General features: G+C 40.3%; 1 protein-coding gene across 3 annotated transcripts in view; it reads left to right on the forward strand.

Annotated features, from left to right (window-relative positions):
• The window catches only part of CALCR (calcitonin receptor), a 167,052-nt gene that overhangs the window by 118,281 nt on the left and 30,833 nt on the right, over positions 1–17,938 (forward strand). For 2 of the 3 annotated variants that reach the window (XM_008261488.4, NM_001082375.2), the window contains 3 exon segments: positions 102–212; positions 4,393–4,505; positions 8,094–8,185. In XM_008261488.4, the coding sequence (XP_008259710.4) occupies positions 102–212; positions 4,393–4,505; positions 8,094–8,185 (316 nt within the window). 3 annotated transcript variants of the gene reach the window in all.

The raw sequence follows: 17,938 nt of genomic DNA on the forward strand, positions 1-17,938 counted from the left end.
ACAGAAATAGAGGGTTCACCTACCTGTAAGATGTCTGGGATCGTCTTCTCCTGCAGTGAAATTCACATGCCTTCAAAATTCATTTGCTTCTCCACGGCCAGGTCCCTACTGCAACCGGACCTGGGATGGATGGATGTGCTGGGACGACACTCCAGCTGGAGTCCTGAGCTTCCAGTACTGCCCAGATTATTTTCCAGACTTCGATCCAACAGGTACAGTATTGATTTCCACTTTGTTTTTCCTATGAAGCTTGCAGTTTTGATGGTTCTGAAAAGAAAATCAAATATAAAATGTACCTACCTAATCATACTCCACATTTTAGCACATTCTGAAGGTGTTCTGTAATTGAGTTATTATTCAGTCGTATAGACATGGCCCATTGTCCTTAGTTTTAGAATTATATTGCTGCTCAGCTGTGCATATTGTTATCAAATTTTGGTTTATAAAATTTGTTTTTTAAAAACCTTGTGAATAGCCTTATTTAAATGTGGGACTTTTAAAACATTTTTAATTGTCTCATATTTGTCATAATTGGTGATGTATGCAAATAATTGACCTTGAATTTGTTTATACTGTGCTGGCATAACATGTACAATGAAAACTTTAAATAACCTTGAAAATTAAAGTCAACTGTCATGTTTAATGGAAAATAAATCAGAACGTGTAACTCTTGATACACCATTTCTGTTCCAGTAGCAGATTTTAAAACTCATTTGGTAAGAAAGACAAATACTGCAGTCATTGGTCATACCAACACCCAGTTCTGTGCCTGGGTTGACTGGGACAGATGTCTGTTATGTAGGTGAATGGTCCCAAATCGACTTGAGTTGTGGAAGTTATAAAGGAATGCTTTTCTTTCAATATCACTTTTTCAAAATGTTTTCACACATGTTTTCTCATGTTAAACTCACTAAGTTGGACACAGAGCTGCAAGTGAACTTAGTCAAGACTTTTCAGCCAATACCTGACCCTCTCTATATAATCAAGCACAGCAGACTAGGAAGTCATTTGTAGAATAGTATTTCTCCATCTGCGTACAAACTTGTACAAGTTGAAATACTTCTAGAACACTGAAGAGAGGACTCCTTATTCCTTGAGGCGTCCAGGTGGCCATACTGGCGTTGTTAGGAGCTGGGTTGGGGTTCTCCAGCAAGGCGAAGGTGTAGTAGAGTATGAGATTCTGAGTGGAATGAACAGTGAGGGGGGTAAGGTTGTGCATCTCAGGCTCCTCAGGGTTGCAGACCCGTGGGAGGTCTGCAGTTGGAGGCCTCCCCGTGGTGTGTGCTCAACAACAACACGCAGGTTGTGTGACATCCCCAATCCAGAGAGCAGGCAGATGTACACAGCGAGTGACTCTCAGCTTGGCTGGGAAACTAAAATGGAGAGAGAGAGAGAGAAAAAGAAAGAGAGAGAGAGATTGAGAGACAGATGGAGAGATAGAGAGATTGAGAGATAGAGAGGTTGAGATATTGAGATACCTGATGCTGAGTAGTTCCCCAGAGATTCTGATCTAATTTGTTTGGAGATCAGGACTTTTGAAAGTTTTACATGTGAATAAATGTGCAGCCAAGATGAAACTGTGTAGTCAACAATGAAATAAATCCCAATGAGAAGGTGGCCAGGACCAGGGAGGCTCAACCACGTGCATTAAGTAGCTGTGCCCGTGGGAGCCAGAGCCCAGTCTCAGATGTGACTGATACTGGGAACAAGGAAGCGTACTTCAGGGTGGGGTGGGGGCGGAGGGTGTTAGTAGCCCAGATCCAGGAACCAGGTTTCAGGGCCAGAAAAGTTTTATTTTAAGAAACCAGATAGGAAATCTGCCTGATTACAATACATCTGGGGTAAGGTACTGAAAAGGGGTCTAAATCTTAGTTACAAAGGAGACTCAAATGCTAAAACAAGTGGAATCAACAACAAACACAACATGGAGTCCTTGATGGGGGAGAGATTTGTACTCAAGGGGAAAGTAATCCCGAGCCAGCAGAGAGTGCTTAAGTGGCTCTAGGATCCCAGTAGAGCAGAGAGGAATCTACGTGAGATGATGTTTGGAAAATGCTCTTTGGACTCTCGGTGACCACCACCACCTCACTGAGGCACAGGTAAAGGAAGTGGGACGGCAGAGGGCCTCTTTCCAAAGCAGAGCAGGCCAGAAACTTCTGGGAATGCCCCCTTTGGATGGCAAAGTTGGGACGTGCGGAAAGGGGCCTCAGCTCAGTGCCTGGCTCTGCGCTGCATTCCTGTGAACTCACTAATACCATTTGATGATGGTGCTTCAGGCTCTCCCTCTCCCTTCCCAATAATGGATGATCCATTAATCTTGATTTGACAACTACATTAGAGGTAACATCATCGGCTCAAAGAGCTGTGCTGCAGTTGAGGCTACTTGGCCAGTTCCAAAGTGGCAACCATCTCTCTCCAAAGCAGCTGTAACTGTTGACCGAAGGGCAAGGTTTTGATCAGCAGAACAGGGATTTCTGGGCACAGATCCATCTTCCAGCCTGGTTTAGATAGCTCGCAGCTGGGGGATGATCCACGTCAAAGGAAATAATAATGTGCATTCAGTATGTCTATTCACAAAGCTGTATCTGATCCAACACACTCAAATAAAAAATAGGACTTTTATTATTGACTTGAATTCTTTTTTTTTAAGATTTATTTATCTGAAAGGCAGAGGGAGGAGGAGCGAGAGAAAGAGATTGATTTTTCATCTGCTGGTTCACTCCCTAAATGGCCATTATGGTCAAGTCTGGGTCAGGCTGAAACCAGGAGCCAGGAACTCTATCCAAGACTCCCGCGTGGGTAGCAGAGGCCCCGGTACTTGGCCCATTTTCCACTGCCTTTCCACGTGCATTAGCAGGAAGCTGCATCAGAAGTGGAGAAGAGGGGACTCAAACCGGTGCTCCAATGTAGGATGTAGGGGTTGCAAGCAGGGGCTTAACCCACTGCTCCACAACACCAATGCATATTGACCTACATCTTAATGATGCACAAAACACGTTAGCAAAAATGTCAGGGATTTCATTTTGGAAAAAAAAAAGTGATTGATAATAGAGTGAATAATACTGAAATTCAAAAGAGCTGACAGGATGAAGGAAGATGCAAGAATGTAAAAACCAAAGTTTCAGAGGAGTAATTTGCTTAGAGTCAAATATTCAGTTAATATTCTTCAAATAGTGAAAGAGTTGTCAGGTGCAGGAGGACAAATTCTCCATAAGTGCAACAGTTAAAATCAGGAAATGGCTCAGTCCAGACTTCCATTAAAGCAATAATGTTTCTTCCAGTTTAATCCATGAGTGGAACAGGCTTCTTCACACAGTGTTTTTTTTTCCCCCTATACATGGGTGCACAACTTTGTTAAACCAATGTATTTTCATTTTGATTTTAAAATAATACATTCTGGGACAGGCATCTGATGCAGCAGGTCAGATGCTGCTTGGGACAACCACATCACGTATCTGAGTGCCTGGCTTCCAGTCCTGGCTGTTCCCTGGATTCCAGCTTCCTGCTGGTATGCACCCTGGGAGGTAGCAGATGATGGCCCAGGGAGTTAGGTCCCTGCCACCCACTTGGGAGACCTAGATTGAGCCCTAGCCTCCCCAGACCTAGCTATTGCAGGCATTTGGGGAGTGAACCAACAAATGGAGGTTTCTCTTTGTCTTCTGTTTCTGTCTGCCTTTCAAAATAAATAAATTCTGAAAATACTGCTTTCTTACAAGATAGCAAAGTGTTGCCGTAACAAACACCTTTTTAAAATTGCAGGTAAGATTAGATTGGTTATCATCAATCCCAGTATCTTTTCTGTGATATGAAGAGAGATGATTTAAGTGAAATCTTTATGAGAGGCAAGAAAAATATGACTTCCTGATACATCTTTTAGTTTTGAATTTCTTTATTCTATTGGCTTTAACCATAGGAATTGCCAGTCTTTGACCATTTGATCCACAAAAACTAATTTCATGCCACTGACCTAATAAAAACATTGCATATAAATGAAGTAAGCCATGGTTTTGATCTTCTCATGTAGTCCCTATTGTAATCAGAAGTGAGTCTGTTAAAAATATGAATTCAGGTATAACTATATAACTTTGGAGTCTGATAGCCTTGGATTTAAATTCTGGCTCAGTCCTAGTGATTTTTTTTTAAACTGTAGAACCTCTGCCACTATTTGTAAAGTGGAGTTGGCGATGCCTGCTTCACAATGAGCCTGCTGCAGATGGCATGAAACGAGCATATTAATTCATCTGGGACGATATATGACTCATGTAGTCTCTATGAGCTTATATTCACATTCAAGTGAATACACCTTTGAAATGGCTTTTAGGATTCAACTGATTATTTTCCTTCTTGGAAAATTTTTGGTATACTAATGGAACTATTATGTTTCCTTAACAGAAAAGGTTACAAAATATTGTGATGAAACAGGAGTTTGGTTTAAACACCCTGGGAACAACCAAACCTGGTCCAACTATACTATGTGTAATGCGTTCACTCCTGAGAAACTACAGGTAGGCTGGGTTTCACATCTCAGCGTGGGGTGAGAATGCCATTAGGTGTGCATGGAAATGGATGCATAACTGTGCAGTATCTGCTACCCAGAAGCCAGGATATCTTTACCAAAGAAAATCAGATGATGACCTGTTAAGTTCTAGGTTCTCCATGCAATGGCATTAGAGCAAATAATGTTTCACTCTTGCTTGTCACTCAGTGTCAATGGACGTTCCGTGTGCAGATGGAATCAGGTGATTTATGGCAAAGGAATTGTGTCCAAAGAGCAGTTGATGGGATTCTCACTGACACCAGAAATTAGGTAGCATTTTCAAGGGCTCCCTAACATCTCTCGCCTTCCGGAAGACTTATAAAACTACAGATTTTTCCACAAGGCACAAGCTAATGGTTGTCTCTTCATGTTGGAGATGGTGTTAGTTTTACTATCAGACTTCAAAGGAACCCCTAAAATGGGACTTCTTGTCAGCCCATGGATACAGGGTGGCTGTTTACATTATTTCCAGAAGGAGCCCATTCTGATTTGTTAGCACTTATGTCTTGGTGGCAGTTAAATATTTTGACATCATCTCTGGTAGAAATATTTATTTAAGCAAATTGGGGGGGAAGCCCAGATCTTCGATCAGATCCATTGGAAATGTAAAAAGATCACTAAGCCTGCAATTAGCCTTCCTAGTCCGCGGACCTGGGAGAAACAGTTAGTCAAGTTTCCTTATCCAGGCATCTCTGAGAATCCTGCCGGCTGCAGCAGGAACCTACAGTAGTGTTCCCTTCAAGGTGGGGCAGTGAACTCAGTAATTTCTGGGCTGGAAGCTAAAAGCACATCATGCTTCTGTTTTCTCTTAAGAAGCATGGGAGTATAGGAAACTTTCCTTTTATTAAAAACAGAACAAACAACAGCAAAAGGTAAGCAAGTTGATTAGATTAGCAACCAGTTGATTGGAAGGACCCCTTGTCACAAGCATAGATAGAGAGCACTAAAGCCAATGACCTCTTCACAAACTGCCGAGTCCACCCTGAAAATCAGATTCATGTCTTCACCCTAAAAGAGAGCTGTTGACTTGCTAAAGTCTGATTGAAATGACAGCTTACAGTTAGGAATTTCCTAAATGAGTGCTGGATGTGACTTCACCAAATATATATATATTTAGTTAATAGATATGTGTATATATTTAGTTAACACTATACATATATATATATGTATATAAAACCATGTTAACTGAATTGTTAGAAATAGTGCAAATTCAAATAAACAGTTCTCAAGTGTTGCCATGTTTGACCATCCCACACTGGTCACATCTCAGAAGGAAATGAAGAATTCTAAGATATGTTCCCTTCTATAATGATTAAAATTATTTACACAAATCTTCCATACAAATATTGTCACAAAAACTGATGAAAACAATCTAGAATAAAATTTTTTTATTTGTTTGTTTGACGGGCAGAGTGGACAGTGAGAGAGAGAGACAGAGAGAAAGGTCTTCCTTTGCCGTTGGTTCACCCTCCAATGGCCACCGCGGCCGGCATGCTGCAGCAGGCGCACCGTGCTGATCCGAAGGCAGGAGCCAGGTACTTATCCTGGTCTCCCATGGGGTGCAGGGCCCAAGCACTTGGGCCTTCCTCCACTGCACTCCCTGGCCACAGCAGAGAGCTGGCCTGGAAGAGGGGCAACCAGGACAGAATCCGGCGCCCCGACCAGGACTAGAACCCGGTGTGCCGGTGCCACAAAGCGGAGGATTAGCCTACTGAGCCACGGCGCCAGCCTAGAATATAATTGTTAAAAATTTTATTCAGTCCTGAGAGGGACAGAAAGATGGCACCTGAATTATGAGTTGCTGATTTAGTCTTACCCAGTTAGACGACCCTAATTCAGAGGAATACATTTGTTTGTTTGCTTTTTTAAGTGAGGGAAACTTTATATTTTTAAGTGAGGGCAACTCTGAAGGCAACTAAAACAATGAGTCTATTTATAGAAGTCAGCTTTCAAAAATAGCTGGGAATTAAGTTATGTGAATTTTCTTGGAAAATAGCCAGAAAACAAATTCCTAGGAGAAAAGACAGAAGCTGAAAAGATTCTTAAATTCTACCTACCCAAGGAAACTATCTGAATGTGTTTTTTTGTTTCAGCTGCAGTTATAAATCAACTATTCCAACTTTGTTATCATTACTTGTGAGGGTTTAAATACTGTTAGGAAATTGATATCAACAAAGAAAATGGGCCACAATATGTAAATACCCGTCAGATGGTATAATGGGCACAATTCAGGAGAAGCTGATTAGTCCACTTGGAAATTCTGAGGACTAAGAAGGGAATATTTGTCTCAGGACAGCAATAATGCACGTAACCAACGAGTTCTGTGAGCTTTGAGAGTGTTTTAGTAGAACTGGTGTTTCAATCTCAGACTTTCACAAGGCGATTAACAAGAATGGGAGTGTTCCAGGTTATGTGAATATTCCATATTTATCCTAAAACACCAAAGAACATATTCAACTTATCTACACTACATTTGTGTTCATACCAAGACCCCAGTAAACTGTGGAAGAAACTTCAAATAAGAAGTCAAGCAGTAAAAACACATCTACAACATTATACACACATTATGCTTCATTAAGAAAAAGAGCAAGTGAAAACAAAAACCCCCAGTTCCAACAGATTCCTCTCTACTTCAGTTAGAACTGATGAAATGAAATAATACTAATTGCAAAAGCTGGTGTCAAAATTGTGTGTGTATGTATGCGAGAGACAGAGGCAGAGACCGAGAGAGATGGATGACTGGATCAATCTCTTCTTTTTGTATGGTGAAAATGAAATCTCTTCTTTCTGTATGATGACTAGGCTAAAGATGCTATGGTATGCCATTAATGAAGGAAGACATTCTTTTGGAGTCAACTAACATACAACTATAAGCGAAGAACTAACATTAAGCATGACTATGGGAAAAAAAGAATTAAATGGCTGTCAAGGAGAAAAGTTTTGGTTCTTCAACCAGCTAAATTTTAATGATACTATTTTTTTATTTTTCAAATTTCCTTTTTTAATTGACATATAAAATTGTTTGTATTTTAATCCTAGGTTAAGCAAAATCACCTGCCACCATACTTTCTGCTCCCTCTGTTTATACCTAGTGCTGAGAGACAGGAGAATACGGATATTAGATTACTATTCTGCCAGGTCTGTGAAGTAGACATGGCCAATGTCTATGATAAGACTCCCGAAATTAAACCTAGCCTGCATCATTTGCTGGGCATAAGAATGATAATTTTTAACGCTTTGAAAACTTACATATAATTTTTATGTGTCTGTTAAGAAACTTGAAAATAATAATAATAAAGCTAGTTCTGAAATATATTTTTAAATGAGTTTAATTCATCTCAAGGCACTTTATTCTTTAAAATCAATTGTTTCTATTAAATAATGAGTAAAGATAAAAATAATTTCATTCTCTGAAATATTTGTTGTAATTTTAGTATCCTTTTTTAAAGGAGGAAACAATGTATTGATTTATACTTGTATTTAGAAATAGAAGCTATTTCCCCTTTGTATAATTATTTACTCATCTGTGGTTTCTACATTTTTTTCTGTGTTCCAGAATGCGTACGTGCTATACTATCTGGCTATTGTGGGTCATTCTCTGTCGATTTTCACCTTGGTGATTTCCTTGGGGATTTTTATGTGTTTCAGGTGAGTACGTGGACTGCCTCTACTCTTTATTCTAAATTATTGAAGTAACTGGTAAATTCTGCAAGAGTGAGGTTGAGGATTACCTGCTAGTCACAAGAAACAGGCAACTGTAGGAGCCATGACGTAGCCAGAAAATGAAATGAATAACATGGTTTTTTAACCCCATCTTTGAGGTTAACAGGGCATACTCGCTATCACTTTCAAAGGCAGTATTCCTCCCCAAAATCATACATCATCCTTGTGAGCCCGAGAGTATACTGTGGTAAGAGAGTAAAGGTACCACTTGCTGTGGCTAAGGCTCCTCGTGGGGATCTTCGACCTTCTCTTATCCCCACTCGAATAGAGGAAGACCACAGACACCAGTTCAGATGCACTCTGCCCAGCAGTGAGCTCCGTCACAAGGAGATTTGGCCAGAAAAGAAATGGGGCTGGGAAGGCCAAGAAGGGGTTACCTAGGAAAGAAGCTGAGTCCTCAGTCTCTCTGCTGGCGTTAACTCACACCGTGCAGAGGAAGGAGAGCTTCTGGAAGATGGCGGCACGTTGTCTAGGGTCAATTCTGTGCCCTTGCAAGCCTATCGTTGTTAACCACAGTCATCTTCCAAGACTCGCCAATGAGCCCGTGGTTATAAAGTAAATTGAAATTATGTTATGCAAAAATTGAAGGAACAAAAAAAGAAATGAAGGAGACTGGATTGAGCGAGGGAGAGAGGGAAATGTGGTTATCTTAGAATTGTATCTATGAAATGCATTAAATCTGTTTTTTTTAGGTTAATAAAATTTTTAAAAAGACATTTAGAAGAATAAAATTCCAATGAGGATTAAAATGAGTCTATGTACTTGATTGATTATCTACAACAAAACGATTAAGCTAATACTGACACTGATTCTACAAAAATGGAGAATTTAGGATGTTGATTCTAATTTTTAGGAAAGACCTTATAACTTACGTGAGGCAGTAACATTGTTGTGTTAATTTGGTGTCATGTCTTTAAATGAGAGGTCTGAGGTATTATACTAACCCATTTTTTGTTGTTTGTGTAATAAGTTTTTATTTATATAAGGTGAACAAATTTCATGTATTTCAGATACACAGATTTAGGAGCTTGGCGATACTACCCACCCTACCCTCCCTACTGCCCTGTGCCCATCCTCCCTGCTCCTTCCTTTCTTAGTCCTTCTTTTAATTTTTACAATGGCATACTCTGTTTTTTTTTTTTTTTTGAAGATTTATTTATAAACAAGCAACTGGTAAACATAGTCCAGACTTCAGTCAGTTTGAAGGGAGCATTTCTTAACTCCTTATTTTTCTAGTCACTTAAGTGATAAGATGTGAGAGTCAAGGAAGAATGTTTTTTCCAAGTATCATTTATATTAAGCTACTAAAAGTGAGTGTTTAAAATTGCAGCACATAGACAAAGTAAGACATTTCTTAGCTCCAGTTGGTCCCAAAGCAGTAAGATTTCAGTTAAACCCTTGAGAAAATAAGGGGAAAGATCATGTTGGAAGCATCTGATTTTGTCTTGGTATCTCTCAGTTCCAAGAGCTCACCAAAAAACATCTCAAATCTGGGAAGGGATCATAGTTTTATCAGTTTAAAATCTAACTCTAATAATAAGAAGATATAGGCCGGCGCCACGGCTCACTAGGCTAATCCTCCGCCTGAGACACCGGCACTCTGGGTTCTATTCCCGGTTGGGGTGCCGGATTCTGTCCCAGTTGTTCCTCTTCCAGTCCAGCTCTCTGCTGTGGCCCGGGAAGGCAGTGGAGGATGGCCCAAGTGCTTGGGCCCTGCACCTGCATGGGAGACCAGGAGGAAGCACCTGGCTCCTGGCTTTGGGTCTGCGCAGCGCGCCAGCCGCAATGCGCCAACCGTAGCGGCCACTTGAGGGGTGAACCAACAGAAAAAAAGGAAGACCTTTCTCTCTCTCTCTCTCTCTCTCACTCTCACTCTCACTCTGTCTAACTCTGCCTGTCAAAAAAAAAAAAAAAGAAGAAGAAGAAGAAGATATAAACTTAAATAGCTAGATCTCCAAAGAAGAGACAACAACAAATGAATAAGATACGAAAAATACATGCTAAAATGTCAAATAGGTTCTTAAACCCTTCCAAACTAAAAATATCAGGGATGTCTGTTTTCTTAAGAAGTGAAGTATGTTCTTGACTTCTTTAATTTTCTTTAGTATTTGGATGACAGAAATATTAGACATGGTTGTTAAAGTAGAAAGGTATTTGATCAATGAACTTTTAATTAGCAAAAGTTTCCCAGAATTTCTGTACAGACACACAACCTGTCCTTAAGATTTGTACTCTACATTCTGAGAGTTTTGGATTTGTGCAGTTAAATGGCATCACCTGTATGAAACCTGAGCAAAAATGTAATCAGCACTTTCTTGCTTTTTTCCGTATTCCCAGAGTTGTTGTTTTGCAAAATCCAGTCAATTTCATAAAATTTTCATGAAGACAAAATGAGAAGTTATGCAGTTCCGCTTCTGAGACCTGATGCCGTGTTCATAATCATCCCATTGAAATCTCACTCAAAACTCTGCAAATGGTCCTTAGAAAGTCTGTAATGAGGAGTGACCCTGCAGGTGTCCTTAAACCAGCAGGTGAAGGGGTCCTGCAGAGGAATTTAAAGTCACTGAATATACAGGAGGTTATGGAATGGCAATGCTTCACTAGAAGTCTTGGAAAATTACTGAGTGAGATCATTAAAGGATGCCTCTAAACTTAATGAGGTTTTATTCTGAGTATGCCAAGGAAGGTAAAAGTCAGGATTATGTAACCCTGAAACAAATAGGAATCACGCTCCCTGTGCTACTGGAAAATTAATGTAGAGTGCATATCAAAAGTCTTTGTTATTTAGAAGAATAGAATTGAACTTCTATACCTTCTTTAATCTGGAGAAAAAAATATTTTAGTGATTCAAATCATAGAAAAGGCAATACTAAAAGTCGTAACTGTATAGAAATTTAAATAACTCCAGGATGATATACGGGTTATTTCTGGTCCACCTGTCAAATATAAAAGACATTCAGATAACATTCAGTTTCAACATTTGCAGGAAGAATTGAAGTAGCAACATGGAGAAGGATTGAACAAGACCATCAAATTAGTTCAGCGAGAGCTCTCACTACTAGATGCCAACTGTAAATGTCACAAAGAGAGCTAAGATGAGGATCCTTTAGGGAAGAATAGTTTGGGGAAGTCACAGGAGTAGACATTTATTGTACTTTGGTCCTGACTATTTTCAGGAATTTTGCAATCAGTCCACTTACCCCATGATTGCCACTTAAAATTTATCAGTTTTCAGCCGGCGCCGCGGCTCAATAGGCTAATCCTCCGCCTAGCGGCGCCGGCACACCGGGTTCTAGTCCCGGTCGGGGCGCCGGATTCTGTCCCGGTTGCCCCTCTTCCAGGCCAGCCCTCTGCTGTGGCCAGGGAGTGCAGTGGAGGATGGCCCAGGTGCTTGGGCCCTGCACCCCATGGGAGACCAGGAAAAGCACCTGGCTCCTGGCTCCTGCCATCGGATCAGCGCGGTGCGCCGGCCGCAGCGCGCCGGCCGCGGCGGCCATTGGAGGGTGAACCAACGGCAAAGGAAGACCTTTCTCTCTGTCTCTCTCTCTCACTGTCCACTCTGCCTGTCAAAAAAAAAAAAAAAAAAAAAAAAAAAAAAAAAAAAAATTTATCAGTTTTCATTATTCTAAATACTGTGTTCTTTCAAAATAAAAAACTTTCATTGTTATTCATCATGATCAATTGGTACCCATGCCTTTCTAATTGTAAAATAGCTTAAATATCTGTTACTCCTATGTGAAAGTTGCTAGAAATACATGTGGGAAATCAGTGTCTTCATTATATGACAAAAAGTATAGGTAGTCATAGAGGTAGTAGAAGGAGGCTTCCACTAGGGCATCTAGATGTTTACCACCACTCAGTGTTCCGTACAATTCTGTCCACACATTAGATGAATAGATGGTGTTCAGTCCTCCATTATACATCTTTGACTGCCTTCCTATTCTCCCAGGGAACCTGCTAAATCAAAAATATCAAAAATGGCATCCTTTCTTCCAACTTACCATTTTATTTTTGGATTTCAATATTTATTTAAATACCAAACAAATTCTGCAAGTTTAGGGACATAAATGTGAAGTGCATTTTTTTTTGTATTTGAACTTTTATTTAGTGAATGTAAATTTCCAAAGTACAGTTTATGGATTATTATGGCTTTTCCCCCCCATAACTTCCCTCCCACCCACAACCCTTCCATCTCCCGCTCCTTCTCCCCTTCCATTCATGTCGAGATTCATTTTCAATTCTCTTTATATACAGAAGATCAATTTAGTTTATAATAAGTAAAGATTTCATCAGTATGCACCCACATAGAACATAAAGTGTAAAATACTGTTTGAGTACTAGTTATAGCATTAATTCACACTGAACAACACATTAAGGACAGAGATCCTACATGAGGAGTAAGTACACAGTGACTCCTGTTGTTGACTTAACAATTTGACACTCTTGTTTATGGCATCAGTAATCACCCTAGGCTCTAGTCATGAGTTGCCAAGGCTATGGAAGCCTTTTGAGTTCACAACTCCAATCTTATTTAGACAAGGTCATAGTCAAAGTGGAAGTTCTCTCCTCCCTTCAGAGAAAGGTACCTCCTTCTTTGATGGCCCGATCTTTCCGCTGGGATCTCACTTGCAGAGATCTTTCATTTAGGTCCTCTTTTTTTTGCCAGAGTGTCTTGGCTTTCCATGCCTGAAAATATTCTCATGGGCTCTTCAGCCAGGTCCGAATGCCCTAAAGGCTGATTCTGAGGCCAGAGTGCTGTTTAGGACATCTGCCATTCTATGAATCTGCTGTGTATCCCACTTCCCATGTTGGATCTTTCTCTCCCTTTTTGATTCTATCAGTTAGTATTAGCAGACACTAGTCTTGTTTATGTGATCCCTTTGACTCTTAGACCTATCAGTGTGATCAGTTGTGACCTGAAATTGATCACCTGGACTAGTGAGATGGCATTGGTACATGCAACCTTGATGGGATTGAATTGGAATCCCCTGGCATGTTTCTAACTCCCCCATTTGGGGCAAGTCCTATTGAGCATGTCCCAATTTGTACATCTCTTCCCTCTCTTATTCCCACTCTTATATTTAACAGGGGTCACTTTTCAGTTAAATTTAAACACCTAAGAATAATTGTGTGTTAATTACAGAATTAAACCAGTCATATTAAGTAGAACAAAAAAAATACTAAAAGGGATAAAGTATTAAATTGTACATCAACAGTCCAGACAAGGGCTGATCAAGTCACTGTTTCTCATAGTGTCCCTTTCACTTCAACAGGTTTCCTTTTTTGTGCTTGGTTAGTTGTCACCAATTAGGGAGAACATATGATATTTGTCCCTTTGGGACTGGCTTAATTCACTCAGCATGATGTTTTCCAGATTCCTCCATTTTGTTGCAAATGACAGGATTTCATTGTTTTTTACTGCTGTATAGTATTCTATAGAGTACATGTCCCATAATTTCTTTATCCAGTCTACTGTTGATGGGCATTTGGGTTGATTCCAGGTCTTAGCTATTGTGAATTGAGCTGCAATAAACACTGAGGTGCAGACAGCTCTTTTGTTTGCCAATTTAATTTCCTTTGGGTAAATTCCAAGGACTGGGATGGCTGGGTTGAATGGTAGGGTTATATTCAGCTTTCTGAGGAATCTCCAGACTGACTTCCATAGTGGTTTTACCAGTTTGCATTCCCACCAACAGTTTGTGTCCCTTTTTCCCCACATCCTCTCCAGCATCTGTTGTTGGTAGATTTCTGAATGTGAGCCATTCTAACCAGGGTGAGGTGAAACCTCATTGTGACAAAAGAGAACTGTTGGTCATATCATGGCATATTGTTCACACGTAGAACGGTTGTGATATGAAAAGAACCGAAAATAATTATTATAAGGGAATTCCTTGAAGATAAGCATTCTGTGCTCAGTCTTAAGGCATGAAGTCTCTTTCCAAAAGGAAAGATGTAGAATATATTGTGCTGTGATTTTTTTGTAGGAGTATTAATGCAGTTTATTCCACATTATTCCCTCTCTTATCCTCTCCTGGCCTCAGTTTTCATTTCCTTTGTGAACCAGGTGTGAAAATGAGATAAAGAAAATCTTAAAATGTTATAATGGAAGGTACGACTTGGGCTTGTACCAGTTACAGAGAATGATTTCTAATTGATGTTTTCCCACGCACCAGTAAATTTATGACAATCTTTAATTGTTTTATTATTTGCTGCTTTCCTCGTTTACTTCAAATGTAACTATAATCAAACTGTATTCTATAGGAGCAAACCCTGCTCTCTCTCACCTTGTGACAGTAAAGTGATCTACAAGATCTGCAAAACCCAAAGCACACAAATGCCTCCTCATACAACTGCAAGCTCTCAAAGAGCACACACACATAAGACAGAGCAACTCATTGAAACAAATCCTAATGTGAAAGATTTATACCAGATTAAATAAAACTGTAAAAATGACTATTAGCATTAGCCTTAAAAAATGACATCTTAAGGTTCACACTCTGGTAGGTCATTATCTCTTCTTTGCATCTGAATGACACTTTGGGTCAAGACAGAAGTACATTATGTTGTCTTATCTTCCCACTTATGGAGAAGCTATAGTACTTAGGCTTTGCTGTCACAAATAATAACCAGTGTTCTTTCCATCTGAATGCCTGTTTTCTTATCAGGGGAATAAAGTATAGATAACATCAGGTTTGTGCTATTTCAACTTAAGACATTTCAGGTCTGACAGGAAAATGTTGTCAGTTTTTCTTATGCTCATTTAAGCAAAAGGATGTATGTGCTGATTTTTTGAATGTTAAATTTAGTTCCTCCTCTCTAGCATCTCACACTTTTTTATAATTTTTTTCATTTTTCATGTTAATGTAGTATTAATATGGAGAACAAACTCAATGAAGTTTATAGATACAATTCTTCTTTTAAAGGTTTTTATTTGAAGGCAGAATTGCAGAGGCAGAAAGAGGGGGAAGAAGAGGGAGAGAGGGAGATATTTAGGTCTTCCATCTGCTAGTTCACTCCCCAGATGGTCACAATGGCTGTAGCTGCACCAATCTGCAGCCAGGAGTTTCTCCCCAGTCTCCCACACAAGTGCAGGGACTCAAGGACTTGGGCCATCTTCCACTGCTTTCCCAGGCCATAGCAGAGAGCTGGATCAGAAGAGGAACAGCTGGGACTGGAACCGATGCCCATATGGGATGCTGGCACTGCAGGCAGTGGCTTTACCCGCTACACCACAGTGCCAGCCTCCATACTTACAATTCTAAGGATATAATGATACTCACACCTATTTAAAGCCACTATCACAATACAAGTAAATGAGCGGCTGTGGGTCATAGAGTCCCTGGGATTAGAAGCTGCCTATTTGTCTACATTGGATCCCTACTGTCTCCCACAAGGCCTGGATCATAAACAGTACACAGGAATATGTGTTGGACCATTGACTGAATTTTTATATATTTAAAGTATCTCACTTCAAAAAGATGAGTATAAATGTCATCGAGTCAGTGTAATAGCAATTTTAGAACTCAGTAAGCAGAAATTGTATTGAAATGTCCAAAAAACAAACTCATATGCAAGCCTTAGTCATGCCCTTACTTTAGAGACCAAACTTTAGACTGCCATTCTCTCTGTCCCACTGATGAATGTTCCGTGTCTCTCATATCCATTCTATACTCACACAAGTACACAGTACTGGAAATATATTTTCGCTCGTGTTCAGCGAAAGAATAATGTTCAATAGTAGTGAGTACCTAACTGAAGGCAAATGCTCACTATGATACAGAGTATAAGTTACGAAACACCACTGAGTATAATTCTTTAATATACTAGCAGCATTTTCAGTGGTCACAGCTCAAAGAAAAAAAGTTGTTTCTTAAATTAAAAAAAAAATAATATTAAGCCATACAATGATTCAGACACTGTTTCAGATGCATTAAACAAATTCCTTTAGCATTTTAATTTTAGTAGAAGAAGTGAGAGAATAATAGGCAATAAACTAATACATCCTGTGTCAGACGGTGATTAATGATAAAAAGGAAAAAAAATCGCAGGGGCACAAGGACCAGAGAGCAAGCTGGAGAAGGTGGAAGTATGTTTTGTTCATGGTGGTTTGCGTTTATTCGGGAGATTGAAACTAATAACGTCTTTTAAGCTGATCTGGTGCCGTCAGTCGATTACTGAACATCACCCAGTCAAAGGAAAGCAGGCATGAGAATACCAGTACTGTGTGACACGTGCATTCCTACTCCTTAGTTCTGGATAATGTCAGTTGTCATTGGTCTGAGGCAATCTGAATCCAATGATGGAACCATAGATGTTTACCCCAGTGAGAAGAATTATCCAACGCTGTTAGGACTGTGCGGAAGGTGGCAGTCACAGATGCAGTCGAGCCAAATGCAGCAATGGAGATGGAAGAGTCCCTGCAGGGAATGGACGGAATCTTTCACCCAGGCGACATTTTCCTTTTCAAGTCTTCAGTTTGCAACCTGCCCTTTGTGCTGTTGTAAAGCCAGTTAAGTTTGATTTTTTTTAAGAACTGAGAGCCCAGTCTGTTGTTGTTTTGTTTTGTTTTTAATTTGTTTCATTTATTTGAAAGGCAGAGAGAAAGAGAGAGAGAGAGAGAGAGAGAGAGAGAGAGATCCATCCATCCATCCATCCATCCGCTGGTTCACTGCCGTTTGGCTACAAGAGCCATGGCTGGGCCAGATCAAAGCCAAGATCCAGGAGCTTCCTCGGGGTGTCCAATGGGGGTAGCAGGAGTCCAAGCACTTGGGGCCATCTTTTGTGACTTTCTCAGGCCCTTAGCTGAAAGTTGGATCAAAAGTGGAGCAACCAGGACTCAAACTGGGGCCCACATGGGATGCCAGTGTTGCAGGCAGTGACTTTATCCATAATCACAATGCTGGCCCCAGGTTTGGTTTATTTAAGAAATTTCCCTGTTGCTAAATAAAGTAGTCCATAGTTGGGGGTGGGAGGTAGAAACTGAGCAAGCGAGCTATTCTCTAAACCCTATCTTTACTATAGGCTGCCTCCAGGACATATTCTTGTAAAGTTCTGCATTCTATCCCAGCTCAACAAATTCAAAATGTTTATTAGCTGCCTATTAATGTGGCTGGTGCTGTGACACAGTGGGTTAAAACTGCAGCCTGCAGCACCAGCATCCCATGAGGGAACTGGTTCCAGTCCTGGCTGCTCCACGTCTGATCCAGCTCCCTGCTAATGTGCCTGGGAAAGCAGCAGAAGATGGCCCAAGTCCTTGGGACCCTGCACCCATGTGGGAGACCTGGAAGAAGCTCATGGCTCCTGGCTTTGGCTTAGCCCAACCCCGGTCAGTGCAGCCATTTGGGGACTGAACTAGCAGGTGGAAGATCACTCCCTCTGTGTCTCCTCCTCTCTGCCTGCCAACTATGCCTCTCAAATAAATGAATAAATCTTATAAAAAATTCCTACTAATTCTAAACCTTGTGAAAAGTTGGAAAATGTAGCTCCTTTCATCCAAACCTGCTCAAACATATGCCCTTAGTATTAAAATTTACTTTTTACTACAGATAATTGGAGCTCACTTTCCTGAGTTGTAAATATAGGGAAGTAATGTAAGCAAACCCAGGTCATCTCCATATTTCATCTTTTCCTAGAATTTCCTTTCCCAGCCTTATTTTACACTATCCAGTTTTTAGGAAT

This window comes from Oryctolagus cuniculus, chromosome 16 (assembly GCF_051225735.1).
Source record: "Oryctolagus cuniculus isolate XC-2025 breed Fujian yellow rabbit chromosome 16, ASM5122573v1, whole genome shotgun sequence".
In the NCBI taxonomy this organism is placed as follows: Eukaryota; Metazoa; Chordata; class Mammalia; order Lagomorpha; family Leporidae; genus Oryctolagus; species Oryctolagus cuniculus.